This window comes from Sander lucioperca, chromosome 20 (assembly GCF_008315115.2).
Source record: "Sander lucioperca isolate FBNREF2018 chromosome 20, SLUC_FBN_1.2, whole genome shotgun sequence".
NCBI classification, from domain to species: Eukaryota; Metazoa; Chordata; class Actinopteri; order Perciformes; family Percidae; genus Sander; species Sander lucioperca.
Window position 1 is genome coordinate 4,424,306 of NC_050192.1, and position 18,179 is coordinate 4,442,484.

At 40.0% G+C, this 18,179-nt stretch overlaps 1 protein-coding gene across 1 annotated transcript; it reads left to right on the forward strand.

The window, feature by feature from the left end:
* Positions 1-702: 702 nt before the first annotated feature.
* On the forward strand, positions 703-15,494 carry gnsa (glucosamine (N-acetyl)-6-sulfatase a). Its single transcript, XM_031313704.2, has 14 exons — positions 703-1,031; positions 1,892-1,951; positions 2,389-2,595; positions 4,953-5,018; positions 7,921-8,019; positions 8,591-8,758; positions 8,916-8,998; positions 9,590-9,708; positions 10,465-10,568; positions 10,671-10,772; positions 11,633-11,743; positions 12,414-12,524; positions 13,693-13,853; positions 14,472-15,494. Exons 1-14 carry the CDS (start codon positions 864-866, stop codon positions 14,536-14,538), a joined length of 1,626 nt encoding a protein of 541 aa, XP_031169564.1. The 5' UTR covers positions 703-863; the 3' UTR covers positions 14,539-15,494.
* The last annotated feature ends 2,685 nt before the right edge of the window (positions 15,495-18,179 follow it).

The following is an 18,179-nucleotide window of genomic DNA, read 5'->3' on the forward strand; positions in this document are numbered from 1 at the left end:
TTTTACACTTCATCATCAATTGTTGATTATATTTTGTATTATTGAACTGAAATCTTCAAAGCAATTAAAGTAATGAAATCAATGGAGCCTTGTGGAATTAGAAGTAGCCTATAAAGTAGCAGAAAATGGAACTACTCATGTAAACCACAACCACTGCATTTATTTGACAGCTTTAAATACTTTGCACATTCATTTTTTAATAAAGAAATATAGGCTACATCAACCAATAAATATTATATATTAATATAGGTTAAGCTACCCAGCAGTGTATTTACCAGCTGCAACATTAAAGTGATGAACACATTATAATGCATCAATAATTATATAATCCGAATAGTATAATAATATTATTCTAAAATGGGCCATTCTGCATTATGAGTACTTTTCCTTTTGGTGATGCTGATCATGTTGTACTTTAATTAAGTATATTTTAAATTCAGGACTTTTACTTGTTTTTACATTTTTACACTGTGGTATTACTACTTAGTAGCCTACGTCTTCCACTACTGCAAATAACCAATCTCTATTTCTATGGCTTTTGGTGGTGGAAGGGTCTTTATATTTTATAAATAAAAAACAGAATAATAAAGTGCAGCAATGCAGTAATAAAACATAAAACAAACAGTTATTTATACATTAGTCATGCTTTTTTTGTGGGAGGGGGTCTTCAAATCAGCTGACTCGGGCTTCCGTAGCCCAGCAGCACATGACCGGGACACAAGGAAGTGTTGTGTCAAACAGAAACAGGGGCGAGTCTGTCTTGTTTTTTCCTCCCGAGAGGACTCGGTAACAACATTTCACGCTCTTATAAAGCACAGAGCTGAAGGAAGACACGGGCGGCTTCACTAGTTTGTTATTCATTTATGAAAATGGGTTCAAATCGCTCTTTTCCGCTGGTCTTATTGAATTGTCTGCTAATCTGCGTCACTCTGTGGAGCAACCTGAGCAGCGGCGTGTTTGCTAAATCATCCCGGAGACCGAACATTGTTTTGATCCTCACCGACGACTTGGACATCGCTATCGGGGGTCTGGTGAGCACGTCTTTAATGTTTTTGTGCTTTTATTGCTTGTTTTTTTTAATTTTTTTTTTTTATAAATAGGCTAAGTTTTTTTATTAGGTAGTCGTGACTTTGTTTTTGCAGCTTATTGGGCACGAAATATGTGATTTCATTGATGTAAACTTGACATTTAGTTCTAGTCCAGTCTGGTCCAGTTTTAGTCTAGGCTGACTGCTCGCATTCCTCCTGGTTGCACACATCATTTAGGCATTTCACAGAGTCAGCAGTCTTATCACTTATCTGCTCCCACCGTTTTTAGCAAACACCCTCCCTCCTCTTAAAACCCCTCAGTATCCCATTACAATAAAAACAGGCAATTTAGTGGCATAATAATATGTGATCCAACTATCTAAAGATTGAAACTGCTGTCACTCTAAATTGGTTGACATGTCTTTTACATTGGTAAAGAAGTATTTAGATCATTTACTTAAGTAAAAGTATTGCAACCACACGGTGAAAATACCCCCACTACAAGTAAGTCATGCATTCACAACTTTACTTAAGTAAAAATATTATCAGAAAAATGTACTTAAAGTATCAAAAGTAAAAGTATTGGTTGTGCAATCTGTTGTAAGGAGCTGTGAAGGATGTTAATGAGTAATGTAAAATATATATTTTTTTATAAAATAGTATGCCCTTTGATGCCAAATATAACATACTGTAGGTATAATTCATATAAATATATATAGGACAGAGCATTACAATCCATGTTAGCTACTGATGCAGTTGGCTTTCTCCGTAGAGAACGAGCTTAGTCATGAAGGCAGTAAGACAGAGCTGCAGCCTCATCACTACATCTTGATTTGATCACATGACACCTCTTTTCCTTCCAGAGTCCACTCACCAAGACGAAAAAACTAATTGGTGATGCAGGGATAGCATTCACAAACGCAGTAAGTATAATCAACAGCATTATTGTCATTATTATGTCTCATCAGGGATCATTAAAGGGACAGTTTGGATCTTTTGAAGTGAGGTTGTATGAGTGTGCAGGCGGGAGTACCGACACGGAAGCTAAGCAACGTACTGCTGTGGACGGGGGCAGCAGCTAAACATATAAAATATATATATATATATCTCTCAGTTTAAGTGTACGCTATATTTAGAATATCTTCACCACTATCTTTGCTGTCTTCAAAGCCACCAGACTCCTTTGACAATCATTTTACCTCGCAGAACACGGGAGTTGCTGGTCTAGCACTGTTACTTTGTTTTTTGTTATTGTGTGACTTTGGTGAATTCAAACTCACCCTAAGTGGCTGGAAAAGAAGATATTTGCACAGAGCCATTTTCCATCTCTCATCCTTTTTCCACCATCATCATACCTCAGTTTGTCGCCAGCCCGCTGTGCTGCCCGAGTCGAGCCAGCATCCTGACAGGGAAATACCCCCACAACCACCACGTCATCAACAACACCTTAGAGGGAAACTGCAGCAGCAAGGTCTGGCAGAAGAGCGAGGAAGCACAGACCTTCCCTGCACTGCTGAAGACGTACGCCGGCTACCAGACCTTCTTCGCTGGGAAATACCTTAACCAGGTAGAGACCCCAGAACTTCATACTTTTGTGTTTGTGTTTGATGAAACAACACAATGGGTGCACAACACATGATAATACATGAATTTGAAATGCATCAAGGCATTCTATTCTGCATGCTGAATTGTTTTAAAGTTGTGGTAGACACTTTATTTTTGGTGTCAGCATATTGTAATTCAAGTGATCTGAGAGAAAACTAGTCTTCTGCACCTCCTCTCGGCTCTGTTTTAGAGAGAGAGAGAGAGATATCCTATTGGCTGTTCTGCCCATGTATTGACCGTACAAAAGAGAGGGGAGAGATGCAGGAAGGACATAGTCTGGCTATCGCCAGACCAAGCTCAATCTTTTAAGATTGAACATTAGTCTGAGGAGTCTGCTCTGTATTTTCTACTGCACAAGAGGCGTGATCAACGGACATAGTTCAAATGACTCTGCGCCCAATTGGATAGCCCTTCAACCAATCAGCACAACCAACGGTGACACAACCGCAACAACGGGGTTTAAGCTGAGCTCCATTCTTTTGCCCACCAGCAGGGCTAGTTGGTAAATTAGGCTTTTACCAAAGTAAAGGCAAACACATCCTTCTTTTGTAGGAATTGTTCCAGGGCAAGTTTCTGTTCCGTTTTCAGAGAAAACTTGCCTTTGAAATCTTTTAAAACAGCAGCGACAGCGGCATCAACGGGTTGCTGCGCTTCGGTGGCCGCCATGTTGAATGTAAACAAAAAGCTGCTCGCCGTCGCTTCTCTGTCGTCATCGTGTTAAACCCGCCAATAGCGCGCCAGGTGGATAAGCCAGTTTGTGATTGGTTCCCACAAATTTGAAACGGAAGCAGGATAGATAAACGTACAGGTTTCCAGCCTGAGCTGCACGGAGAAATCAAATCGCCGGCAGATCGGGCTGGGTTTACCCAGTCTAGGAAGGACTCTCACTCTAGTTCAAATTCTGGCGTTTTAAATAAACTACTTTTAATTGTTCAAGATGAAAAAACCTGCATTTATCTAAAGAATGAAGGAAGGGTAAATACATTTCCCATACTGGTTTAGGTATGTTTACATCTGCTAATTGCACATCAAAGCAGATTGACTTCCTGTTATTCATTAATCTGCCCTTACATGTGGTTATCAGTGTGTACAGCGGGCTTAGTCCAAAAATATGGGAAACGGTGAAGGAACAGTGATTACCCTTCATCCATTGCCAGGTCTTGTTGAATAGTTGTCAACTAATTGTCAATTTGTCACCAAACTAAATATGTTTTTTTTTTTAAATGCATGAAAAGAGAGCTGATCTGTGCAGTATTTCTGTAACACCTCCAATTGGAAATTGACTTCAGGGATTTTCAGGTGGTTGTGAACAGTTTAACACAGTCACAAGATATTCTGTCATGCGATTTCATGTTGGGATAAAGTCCATCTGTCAAAGTTGCATCTACCCTTGTGATAAACAGATGGTTAAATGGGGAACCGGGACATACTCTTCACCTAAATAACAAACAAATGATGCTTAACCCTGTTTTCCCACTTCCCCTTCTCCCTCCCTGTATCTCAAGTGTTTCCTAACCGTTTTCACTTGTGACCCCTTTAAAGTTAAGCAATGTCAACTTGTGACCCCTCATCACAGGTCGCTACACACTTTGTCCCTTAGCGTGGACACTAGTGGTGAGCAGAGCATGGCTCAAGGGAGGGCAATTTCGGTCAGTATGTCTCAACTACAGGATGGATTGCTATGAAATGCGGTGCCTCATTCATTTGTCAAGTCATGTTAATTTATATAGCGCATTTAAAACAGAGGTTAGCGTTTTCCAGTGCTTTCCAGTCGAGGCAGATCTGCCTCAATACAGATTAAAGAAATAAAAGGTCCATAGCAAGCAATAATACAACATGTTATACATAACAAAACTGACATGATAAACCAAATTCAAGTAAAGAAATCTGTCTCAGAGGATGAATCCTACTGACTTTGGTGATCCCCTGACTTTATATGGAGCGCCACTAACGGGTCAAAGTTTTCACTTATCCAGTAAAATATCTCAACAATTTCGAGACGGACTGGCACACACTTTTGTACAGACATTAATAGCTCCCAGACGATGACCCCTAATGACTTCGATGATCCTCTGACTTTTCCTGTAGCGCCACCATCTGGTTCACATTCGTGACATTCATGCTCCCCTCAGGATGAATTATAATAACTTATTTACTGACTTTGAATTTATCCAATACTTTAGTTTATAGTTTTCTTACTTTGATTTGGTTATATATTGTTTGTACCATTTTTTTGGTAGTGCCAATTAACAAAGCTTATACAGTTTCGTGTGTACATGTCATTAAACAAATACACATTTTACTGTCTGTGTGTTTCAGTACGGGCACCCAGAGGCTGGTGGAGTGGCGCACGTTCCTCCAGGCTGGAACTACTGGGTCGGACTGGTAAGACTGAAACCATTTTTGACCTTTCAGCCACAAATTTCCTCTGAGGCTCCTTCCTGTCTGTCAGCTTTAGTGCAGTTTTGGACAGAATTAAGGCTTTTGGCCATTCAACTGAACCTCTTACTGATTCAAATGGCTCCAGACATCACAATAATATGAAGTTCTGTCGCTTTTTATGGTGTTTACATGGAGCTAAAGCAACAATGCACAAAATACTCCCAGATATTTCTCCTGCAGAGTCAGACTGTTAGGTTTGGTCTCTTATTAAGGATGTATCCATACTCCACTAGTTATCTGTGAGAGACCATTAACCTTTCCTCTTCTAATCGTCATCCTGGCCGCCAGTGGACAGTTTTAGTTTCCCGTGATAAACTAAAGGTTGTGTCAGAGGTTTTATGACTCTACAAGCAAAAACAGTGGTTTGTCATGAACTGGTCAATTTTGAGCCCTTTTGCTGCCATAAAGCCCGAGACACACCAAACCGATAATCGGCCGTCGGACAGTCTGGCGAGGTCAGTGACTCGAGTCTGTTCGGTGTGTTCCGTGCCGTCGTCCGTCCGAGGGGCCGTCGGCCTTCATTTTGGCCGATTTGACATGTTGAATCGGAAGGCGGGCACTGCCGGCAGTCGGACTCAAATGACCAATCTGATTGGTAGAGTGCCAACCCGGAAACGAGCAGCGGGATGAGCGTGACTAGAGTTTCTCAAAATCTGACGAAAAACTTTTAAACTGACCTTTGTTGATCAGAAATGAAGACAGATTCAGCAACTGCACGGCCTATTTCGCTCTTAAAATGTTTTCAGAAACAGGTTTCGGTTAACTATTTTAGTAAAATATGAGCTCATATACCGAACGAGCTGCCATGACAGTCTGGCTTGAATTTCTGGAGAAACCAGACCCACGCGACGCGTTTGTCCAATCAGCTGCCGGTTTTCATTTTTGGCCGACAATACAGATTAGCGCCGCCTGCTGTTATGGAGACATATTACGTCTTGTCGCTTTGGTGTGTTCCGAGGCACTTTTTTGACCAACTCGGCGAGACTGATCAGTCTAACTGCCTTTTCTGCCGAGGGTCGGCCGTCTGGTTGGTGTGTCACGACCTTAACACGGCTTCTTTCAGACTAGTGGAAAGAAAACAACCAAAACACACATTTAGGTGTTTATTTTACTGAATTCCCTCAGTAAAAACCTCTGTCTCCAATACGTCAACTAAATGAAACAAATATGTTGAACTTGGCTTTATCCAGTGTTATATACAATCGTTCTGCATATTTAATTAGATAATGCCTAATTTGCATATTACAATTTTAGAAAACTTGTAATACAAAAAAAGAATTGTCTTAATGTAAGTTATCAACTGGGGAAGTTTCATGGTGATATCCATGCGTTGTGTCTTACCTTAAGAAAATAAAAGTCTGGGAGGAAAACTATATTATTACTGAATATGAAAAGCAAAACTGTCAGTATGATTTAACCCACCACTTGTACACACTTGTTCGAAGAGGAGGTTTTAGCTTACTAACATCTCTGTGGGAAGTTTATTTTTGTGCGTCAGTGTCGCTGAGTTCAGTTCATGTCGTCCTGTGACTGGAAGCTCTCTACAGAAGGAGCCAGACTAATAAATAGCCAAGATTAGATCGCCTTTACCTCTCTAACCAGTTTACAGAAGTCATGAAAACAGGGGTCATGCCCGTAACATGACTGCAGTCTAGTCTAGTTTATCTTCACCGATACTGAACAAACACAGATGGAAGGAGAACTGGTCTCATGACCTCACAGCTTATCATAACACAGAGAGAGCCATGCACTTCATGTTTTTCTGCAGACACTTCTATATTGCTGGTAAGGCAATACATCCACCTTCTTACCGCCAGGTGCGATTCTAGGATCAGACCTTTAGGGGGGCTCAGCCCCTGAATGTGACACGGATACAGTGCCATGCAAAAAAAACAAAACCTGCTAAATCAGTAATTTCATTAGCAGATAATGTCTGAGGTAGCTACTGAACAACAATGTCAGCTAATGTTTTTTGACACTATGATGGAACTAAACCTGACACTTTATAAGTCACAGTAATAACGACCAATTTGACACAATGTTCTAACATTCAGCAATTTTAGTTTACGTTTCAATTTGGGTTCTAATCTGCACCATGAAATGACCAACTTCTTCTCTGGGGACTACCAACGTTAAACTTCACAACCGTCTCCTGCTCTCCCTCTGACAGATTAGATAGAGACTCAGCCAAAGGCGGGAGTCTGGCATAACCTCCTCCGATTGGCCAAAACTACGTTTCTGTTAACCCTTTCCCTGACTGGGTTACAGGTGCATGGCATCGACACACAGGACAGACACACAGGATATTAAACCTGTTTCAAGCCCTTTGAACCTGTAATTGTTTTTCCTCTGTCACTAACAGACAAGTTCGCAAACTCTCACTTGAAGCACCAAAATTGATTTTTTTGTTTTTGTTTTTTATTATTATAATTTTTAGGGGGGCTAAAATCGCCAATGTTTACCGCCTACTCCTACTTCAGGTCCCTCTCAGCTATAGTGTCTGATTGCATCATGACATTTAGAGAGTTTTGGATCACGTGTCAGTAAATTTGACTGTGATTATTTTTGAAAATAACGTTGTAATGTAATCTGCAAACTTGCTTTCAGAAAATGTACGAATCAAAGTTGCTACACCCAGCGAGGTGCCAGGCTATAAGTGCTGACCACCTAAAAGCCTTTTGACATTATTTTTGTTCTTATTCTGCATCTATGATCTGTCCAAATTATGGGCTTTAACACTTGCTGTGCTTAAGGGGGGACATGTCTACTACAAAATGAGACCGAAGCATAAACAAATGCTCAATTCCAAAATAAGAGTATTTCATAAAAGTTGTTTGTTTTCCAGGAGAAGAACTCTAAATACTACAACTACACTCTGTCAGTGAATGGAAAGCCTGAGGAACACGGAGCAGACTACAGCAAAGACTACCTGACAGACGTTCTGGTGAGACAACTGAGAAATGTTACAATCAATCACTTTACCTTTTATATTATGTCCTTTTAATAGGTGTTGGCTGAAAATGTTAAATTGGGACTTTGTCATATTAACCAATACCTAAAAGATAAAGATAATACAAAGCCTATTTGGATATAAATGAAATTGACTTATCTAGAAAACTTTGTGGCTTTTTAAAACCACTTTTAATATAACAAATTTAAATTAAAAATTTTTAAGTAGTCTGGATGAAATCCCTTCGCTACGGGAAATAACAAACTTCGAGCTAGGGAGGCGTTTTCTTTTGCGGGGTGCAAATGTTCCACCAAAACAAGTTCCTTCCCCCGAGACTAATTTGCAGAGCCACCGTCGCTGCGTCCGGAGCTTGGCACCGCCCAAGGCGATTGTGATTGGTTTAAAGAAATGCAAACAGAGCATTTTTTTCTCCTATCCTAGAATATATGTGTGGTGTAGCCAGACCTTACTCCACAGTGCTGTGGAGATAGGTCTGGCAATGCAAGACTACTTTTTAAGTAACTAGAAATAACGTTTTTGGTATCTCTCTCTCTCTCTCTCTCAGGCCAACAGGTCTCTGGACTTCCTCCAGTATAAATCCAACTACCAGCCGTTCTTCATGATGGTGTCCATTCCGGCCCCCCACTCCCCTTGGACAGCGGCTCCTCAGTACCAGAACAGCTTCAACGACACCAAGGCTCCCAGAGACCCCAACTTCAACGTCCACGGCAAGGTACGGCTTCTCCTGGGACTTTTTTTAATTTATCCCCTATGAAAATTGGACATCACTCTTCTGTTGAACTCCAACAGGTGGTCTTGTCAGGATGCAAAAAGATATTGCAATTTAATGCATCCTGCATCCCTTTTGTTTTCTTTCAATCTCTCTTTAGGACAAACACTGGTTGATCAGACAGGCTAAAACCCCCATGTCCAACTCTTCTGTTCAGTTTCTGGATGATGCTTTCAGGAAACGGTCAGTCTTTGCTGCTTCATGACTTCCTCTTTCTCTCTTTGTATTCCACAGCTGCTCTGCATTTGTCTTTGCATCATTCATCCTCTTCCTTAAGCTTGATTTATACTTCTGTGTAAAGCTCGGCCGTGGCTTGGTAGCGTTGCATTTCCCCCTACTCATTCCTCCATAAACATGAAATCAAGTAGAGGGTTAACTTTTCCTGCTCCAGATTTCCCACCGTGCTCAGAAAGAACAGGGGAGACACTTTGTTTCTCTCACTATGACTCTAGAGTCGCTACTCGCTCCGAAGCTAATCACCTTCACTCTCTCACTTTCTCCCTCGCTCTATCACCCACCCCCCACACGCCGGCTCGCACAAGTATAAACATTAGGCCAGTTACGTCGGCTACGGTGAAAGCTCTGCGTAGAGCCTCCGCAGAACCATAAATCACGCTTTATTATCACCCCGTTCCTGTCATTTCTCCTCTCCTCTTGTCTTCTTATTCTTCATTATTTCAGTAGTTTTGCTATGTTTCCATATATTTTGCGGCCAAATTTGTTCCCGAGTTTTGGTTTCACTGCAGGTTTCTTGGTGCTCACTCTGGCCTGTAGGTGGCGAACGTTGCTGTCAGTGGACGACCTGGTGGAGAAAATAGTGAAGAGGTTGGAGGTCAGCGTTGAACTGGACAATACGTACATCTTCTTTACCTCTGACAACGGCTACCACACAGGTACACACACACACGCACACCCTTTAAAGGGGAACTATGCAGTTTTTTTAGCTTAATTTACCTTAGCTGAACAGCTTCGGAATCATTGGAATGGTTATATGACTTTTTTTCGGGTTGAATGGTGGTCGTCTCGCTCCCCTTAACGCCTGTGAGCGGAAAAACCACCCTTGCAACTTTTGGCCAGCAAGCCGCCGGCCAAAAGTTGCTTCAGGAAGTATCGCGTGATATCAGGTCTCGCGATGTAACAAATTGCTTCACGGCACTGCTCACATACACCCATACAGGAACCGGCTAGCTATAAGAACAAGGTAGCGATGGAGTTTTTCACACTCTCATCATGGCTGAGCCATGAAACGGCAGACTGACTGAACGAGGAGTCAGACACAAGTAAACATAGGAGCTGCCAAATATCTATTCTGAAGCTGTAGGGGGAGCTCTATAGAGAAACCTGCAAGCAAAAAGCGAGAAAACGGCGAAGAATTGGGCAAAACTGCATCGCGCCTCTTTAACTTAAGTAAAAGTAGGAATACCATTAGTTTCAAAATAGTCCTCCCACCACTGCTGCTGTCGAGGAGAGGACGGTTTGTCTTTTTATCGAAATCTCGTTAACACATCTGAATTAAATTAAGTTAGGAGAAAATTTGGAAAGAAAGGAAGGATCCAGGCATTTTTAGCATTACTTATCGGTCATTTTTTACCAAAAACAAACTAATTTTTAATTTTGTTTATTTCGTTTGTGGTTTCTTTCTCTTTCAGGTCAGTTCTCTCTTCCTCTGGATAAGAGGCAGCTCTACGAGTTTGACATCAGAGTTCCTCTCATGGTCAGAGGACCAAACATCAAGCCCAACCAGACCAGCCAGGTACAAACACACACCTGTGTTATGTCCATTTGTGTTTCCTCCGCTCAGTGTCTCCCTGCAGTATCTGTTGAACTGGACTAAACTAACTGGTGTTGTTGTCAGATGCTGGTGTCCAACGTCGACCTCGGTCCGACCATCCTGGACATCGCCGGCTACAACGTCAACAAGACGCAGATGGACGGCATGTCCTTCCTGCCCGTTATGGTGAGATCACTCAGCTGGTGGTTTTCTTTTTCAGCGTCTGATTAATACAAAACAGACCTACTGTCAATCAAACATAAAGAAAGAGAGATGTAGCATCACACTGCCAGCCGGCACTTTCACTTCATTTATTTGGACAAAAGGTTCATATTAATATGTACAGTACCTTTCTCCAAATGTATCCTCACCAAAATTAGTTTCTGGATAAGTAAGAGCTGAAAAATGGATCATAAGTCATTTGATATAACGCCTCGTTTATTAATAGCTGTAATAAAGTTATTTTCTTAACACTACAATATTTAAGGCTCATCGTTTTTGTTTTTTTACTGAAATTTCGTCTAAATCGCCGCCCACATTTCCGCTTTTTCTTTTTTATATTTCAGTGTTATTAAACATAAATAAATATGCATTTTGAAGTGAGAACAAAATGGCAGTTAAATCTGACAACCGGACTACAAAAATCCTTTTTTGTTTTTTTAAAAAAAGGAGCCGATTGTTTAAACTGGTTTTCACCCCAATATTTGTAAAACTAAAGATGAAAGCTGGCATTATAATTAATAAATACACAAATAAATGACTCAAATAAATTAATAAAGAAAGAAATGTAGAAATAAAGGCCTTAATTATCAAATACATGTGCAGGCAACTAAATATGCACAGAAATAGAAAAATAAATAAAATGTATTTAAAAAAATTTATTGAGTCATTTATTTATTATAATGGCAGCTACACACAAATACAATTGTTTTTAAGATTAACTAAAAATAAAAATGGTAAGGTTGCAGTGCTTAAATTTACAAAATTAGTACATCAATAAGTGGGTCTGTCTGTCTGTGTGTGTCTGTGTGTGTCTGTCTCACCAGGAGGGGAAGATGAACAGCAGCAGCTGGAGAACTGACATCCTGGTGGAGTATGAAGGAGAGGGAAGCAACGTGACGGACCCGGCCTGCCCTCTGCTGGGACCAGGAGTGTCGGTACGAGGCGAAACCTTAATATTATCTGTGGAGGGCAAGAATCAGCAGAAAAACCTTATATGCCAGGGGTGGCCAACCAGTTCAGCATAAAGAGCCACAAAAAAACCCGCACCATAGCAAAAAGCCACACAACACATGCACGTCCACACTACAACAGCAACAGTGACTTCCAGATCTGATGACAGTCATAATACATAGCAGTTTTCATAGTTTTGTTTTCTTACTTAGACTGACTCAGTGGGAAATCTGACAGTCTTTGTTATCCATAATCCTTTTCAGGTCTTGCTAGAACTCGGTTGTGCCACCCGAAGCGACTCTTTCACTCGTTTGTCACTAGAGGGGCTTTCAAACAATCTGATTCAGCAGTGAAAGGGTTAATGAGGAAGGTGATCTGTGGCAGCTTTTTTTTCCCTCGGGTTGCAGAATTTGTCCTCAAAACTCTGCTGCATTATTTTTTATTTTAAAATAATTGGCAAATGTATTCCTTTTTTTTTGTACTTATCTGAAATGTTTCAAAAAGTAAAAAAAAAAAAAAAATCCACCAATAACACAGCCCCCAGCCACACAGTAAGAGCCTCAAAGGAGCAGGCAAAGAGCCGCATATGGCTCAAGAGCCACAGGTTCGCCACCCCTGTTATATGCCAATCTTCCATCTGCCCTCTTTCTCCAGGAGTGTTTCCCAGACTGTGTGTGTGAGGACTCGTACAACAACACCTACGCGTGTGTGCGCACAGTCGCCCCGTCTGCCAACCTGCAGTACTGCGAGTTCGACGATAATGAGGTTTGTTTTTCCTCTGGCAGTGTTCAGTTTGTAGCATCTTATTATTAGTTTTGACCTTAAAAAGATTAAGAAGTATACAAAAAAATGTATGTTTCAATGTGCTGGAATTATGTTACTTAAAGGGTAATTTCGGGGGTTTTTTTTCATCCTGGACCCTATTTTCTTATGTCTTTGTGTGCAAGTGAGTGATGGGAACAACCATCTTTGAAATTGGTCCAGTATTAAGTGTGAATGCTGTGACCAGCAGCCACAGACCGGGCTGCAATGTAACCCTATGGGGCAAATGTGCATTGTCAATTTCGTCCACTAAAATGCTGTTTGTGCCACTGAAAGGCTCAGATTATTATTCTAACGGTCTGACAACATTATGGAAAGGTTCCCAAAAGATATAGGCCATTTTAAAACCTCTTTAGGACCTTTTTGTTTACCCAGAAACCACTCTGACATCACTAGCGCTAAACCCACCAGACTCCATTTAAAAAACAATACTTTTAGCATGTTTAGAGCCAACATATTTTCACATGTAAATCGGTAAACTATCTGTTTATTTCAACCAAAAGTAGAGATGTAATGGTTGGAAAAGTGGAAAGACGACCCAAAACGGCTTTTCACAGTTTTATTTAGTTTCTGTTGACTTTGAGTGAAGTGTATTTTACGATGCTAAAATTACTGTTTATTTACATGGAGTCTGGTGGCTTTGGCGAACGCAATTTTGCGGATGTTTTTATGTTTAAAAAAAAGGATCTTACTCTTTAACAGAAAGATCGACCTCCTTAAATCCTTTCCATAATGTTGTCAGACACTTAAAATAATAATCTGAGCCTGTCAATGGCAAAACAAGCACTTTTGTGGACCTAAATACAAGCTGCAATATTGCCCTATTAACTTACATTGTAGCTTGTTTTGCCGTTGCCGACTGCAGTGATCTCGCTTAATACTGAACCAATGTCAAAGATTGTTCGTCCCATTAGTCACCTAGACACAAAACACAGGGAAAAAAAAGGGTCCAGGTTGAAAAAAAACAAACTAAGTTACCCTTTCAAGCCACGATGTATATGTGAAGATTCCTTAATTTGGCGCTATCTGGTGGTCGAATGCATCTGTGCCGTAGTTTCTTGAGGCGTACACTTTGACAGTGACATTGTTTGTGGATGTTCGCCCCCTGTAGGTGTTTGTAGAAGTCTACAACGTGACAGCAGACCCCTACCAGCTGACCAACATCGCAAAGACCATCGACCAGGAAGTCCTGGAGAAGATGAACCACCGGTTGATGATGCTGCAGTCCTGCTCTGGACAGTCGTGTCGGACACCTGGCGTGTACGATCCCAGGTCTGTACAGCGCTGCCATGCTCGATTGTTTCACTGAAAAGTAAACAACAAAAATAGATTTTTGTCTGACATCTAAAATGTTTTGTTTACTGCTGCAAGAAGATGATTAACTGTAGAATAAAAAATTAAGGAGCTCGCCACACACCAAAAAACTGTCTTTTTGGAATTATATATATATATATATATATATATATATATATATATAAAAACAAGCAACAAAAAATGGATTGCTTTCTCTTCCACTTGCTTAAATAAGTATCAATGAGTTTTAGTTGTTTCAGAGCAGAATTTTCTACATTTTTTCTTTCATTTTTTTATGCACCAAATTCCTATTAAACAAACAAGAGATGGTTCAACTACAGTGTGCTTGTGTTAGGTGTTTTTAAAATCCACATTTTAGTTTTTATCCAAATCTGACGTTTTAAATCTGAATTGTTCCTGTTGTTTAATATTTAAAAACTGGGAATCTAGTGTTTATTCTAATCAGAGATACAAAAATGTTATTTTTTTATTTTACGGGTAGAGGAAAAGAAATGTTCTTGAAAGAAAAGCTCCATTTAAACCCAACTAACATTTAGCCAAACTAACTAACACAAGCTCTGTCCTGTATTTTCGCAGGTATAAATTTGACCCACGACAGATGTTTACGAGCCACAGCTGGCGGCTCAGCAGACTCCGACAGTAGATGAAGTAAGAAGGACGGCGGGAGAAGACTGAGGAAGAGAAGGGCTGTATTGTATTTTAATATATTCAGCCTTTCCTGCTATTGTAGCCTTGTTTTCAGGCCTCCTGAGCCAGTCTCTTTGTAGATGGATGGAGAAGGGATCGGGGGGGGGGGTTGCCATAGAGACGGAGGCCTCTCTGGGTGCAGAACCCACCTTTTAAGCTTCCAGATTGGGCTGCCGTTTAGTGAGTTTGTCAGTAGGTGTGCAGGGAAATTATTCAGGATGGATTTACACTCGCAAGCCATTAATTCCTGTTTTCTTGTAAGCAATATTCTGACTGCTCAGTCAGTCTATCAATTTAAAATTCTGCAAACAAATATTTGACCCAGTTGTTATAAATCCAAGTCTGTTTTTTTTCTCTCTGTTGAGAAAATCACATCACTGATCCAAAACAGTGGCCAGGTCACACAAGCGTTTTTATTTTTTTTTTTATTTACTCGTCTGAATACTGTACAGGTTGCCTGCTGGTGCGTTCGGATGGTCCTCAAGAATTTGTCAGAAGGTGGAAAATTTCAATCTTCATTTCAGAGAAAGTGATTAATCTGAGCAACTTCCATGATATGCCAGTGTATAACCTTTTTATTTTTTTTTTGTTATTAACACATTTACTGTGACACGCTGGACAGAAGAAACTTTGTAGAGATTATTTCCATTATTGATCAAGCAGTTAACTATTTCTTCTATTGATCATTAAGCATAGACAAATCAAATACATGTCCATCAAAAGTTCACATTTATTTTTTAACAGTGAAAGAAAATCATTGGTAAATGTAGAAAAACAGATGTGAGAATCGTTTTGTTTTGGGCATTTTTACTAAACAAATCAAAATTAGCATATACATTTGACGTTGATTATCCCTCGACTGTGTAGCTATGGCCTAATCATAGCCTGCATATAAAAAGTCTCCACCGCCTACCACGGTACAAAAATGAAGCCAAAATATCCCGGATACGGGCGCTGCCGTCTTGCGCTGGTGACGTCATTTGGAGCCAGAGTCTGCGCAGTAGTGATCGGGCGGTGAAGGCGCAGTATCAAAGTCCCGCCCACACAGTCTATCACAGCTGTCAATCCTGGCGTTTCACCCCGTTTTTATAGCATCAAATAACTAATAAAAAACAAACTTATCAGAAAAATGAACACTTGAACAAACCGTGTGACAGAAACCATCTTTGGGATTAATGTATTTGACGTGTACTTTGATTTTTTTTTTGTTTGGCCCGTGTCCCATCCGCTAACATGGAGAGGGCCTATACTATTATTTATGATCTATACTTCAGCCAGCTATTAGGGGGCGATCAAGATGTTTGGCTTAACTTTTAGGGAGCTGTCATGTCGTCCAACTTTATATAAAGTCTATGGGCCTAATAGACAAATAGGCAAACAATACCAGGTTAATGGTAAATAACTACAGCGTCATTTGTGATAATGTAGTCGCTGAGAACAACAGCAGCAGCGTGGTTACTTGATAATCTGATGAGGACCAACCGAATGCAGCGAAACAATCCTGTGTTTGACAGTAAAAGTACGGTCACATGACCCGACAAAGGACGTGACGTCACACTTCTGATGCGGGTAATAAAATAAATATTGATCACAGAGTGATCACAGTCTGTAAACTGTACATATCTGTAGTGTGATAATGAACTAAACGCAACGATAAAAAAGGGTCAGTGTTGAACAAAAGGTGAACTCTGACCTGTGACAGTCCGCCGGAGAAGGAAACGCAGGCTTGAATTCATCTAGCACGTTGGCTTCAGATTCACAGGACAGATGTGTCACGTGATCTGGAAAAAAAATTAATAAAGAAAAAAAGAACTGGGTCGTAAAGAGCGCCACCTGCTGGAACTTTCTAAACGGGCAGTCCAACAGAAAACGTCAGACCTGACATGACCTGCTGACAGAGACCAAGGCCGACATTTAACCCCCCCCCCAAGCTGTCACTTCCACAGTCAACAACATATCATGAACAAAATAACCGAATAGTTATTAGACACTGGAAGCAGCCAACACGTGGTGCGTGGTGGCTTTAAGATTATTTTTGTCACAATAAATCAGATGGACAGAGGAATCAACATGACTACTGAACATTTAACAAACAGAAACAGGAATTAGACTTACAACTGGTCAGATCTTTAGCGAGCATTGGCAAAAAAAAAAAAAAAAAGTATCATTGAAGTGTATCAGAAAACATTGAGTAAAAAGCAAGTTTTGTGACTATAAGAATAGTATAAAATTGTATAGTCTAAATTTGACGAACTGTTAGTGGCATCAATGAAAGCCTCCATCCACGTTAAATTTACAAACTTGATATAACGGCTCATTACTGACATGTTAAGTGTCTCCTAGGGTGTTTCCAGCATCAGACGTAAAATATTTCATTGATTTGTCCCGGCTGTGAGCAGTGTCAAAGCACCTTTTTTTTTCATTTACAAATTTCAAATGAATCGCCACTTTTTGTCTTGATTCCCTGTTTGGATTTTATTCCATCACGCGTTGAACATTTCAAACTTGCTTATGCGTTTATTTAAGTCACTAACTGTCACTTTAAATGAACAGAAACATTTTTATGTCGAGGAGGAACATTTGACAACTTCATCAAATCAAATATTTCTCTTATAATTTCTTGTTTTGTAGCGTTTCACTGAGCCAAATTTGAAACTTTGGTTCGATATAGAGATTAACTTTCTTGCCAAAATATAAAAAAAGTCCTTTTTTTTTCATTGTCAGTGTTTCAGTTATGTATTTTTTAATTTTTTTTAATTTGTGTTTCTAATTCTCATTTGGATTTGAGTTGGATGTGATAAGATTTAAAGGCCAAATAAAATCATAATATATCCATATTTGATATATTTTTCAATGCGACCTCCTTCAAAACTTTAAGGGAAGCGATTGTTTCTTTTGGATCACATCTGGGGTTTTTTTTATGCCATAAAATACATTACGACAAAAAATCTAAATTTCTTTAATCCTCCCTCGCTGTTGAAACACTGAACTCTAAAATCTCAGATTTCTAACGGTCGATATATTTTAGATCAAAGCTGCCTACAGCCAGTATTTTGTGGCAATTTTTTTTGTGTGGAGATTATTAACATCCAACCAAAGACCTGATCAGGAGCCTTTTGAGGGAAAGTATCTGCATGACATATGTTGTAAAGACTGAATGTGTGTGTGTGTGTTTGTGTGTGTTCGTGTTCGTGTGTTCGTTTATTTTGTGAATTATCTTCTCTCTGACAAGCAAAGCAGACAAACTGGTTGTTCATTGTGAATCAATGATTTAGCATTGTGTTCCACTGCTGCTGTAGCTGTTAATGGAATAATACTTTAGGAAGATAAAGCCCATTCCTTCTTCTGGACTGAACTAATGTGAGAACACCGAAACCGACGTGTTGTTATATTTCCTCGTTTCAATACACTGATGCACTTTCCGATCTGTCAGAGCTCTTTTCTTTAGTTTTATTTTTAGAGTACTTTTTGATGATTATGTATTTTTGGCTTGTGTTTTTTTTGTCCAAATAAAGAGATTCTCAAAAACATCACAGAAGGTCCTGCTCAGTTTCTAAAAGTTCTTTGACTAATCTGATCTCACAATGTGTCCTAACA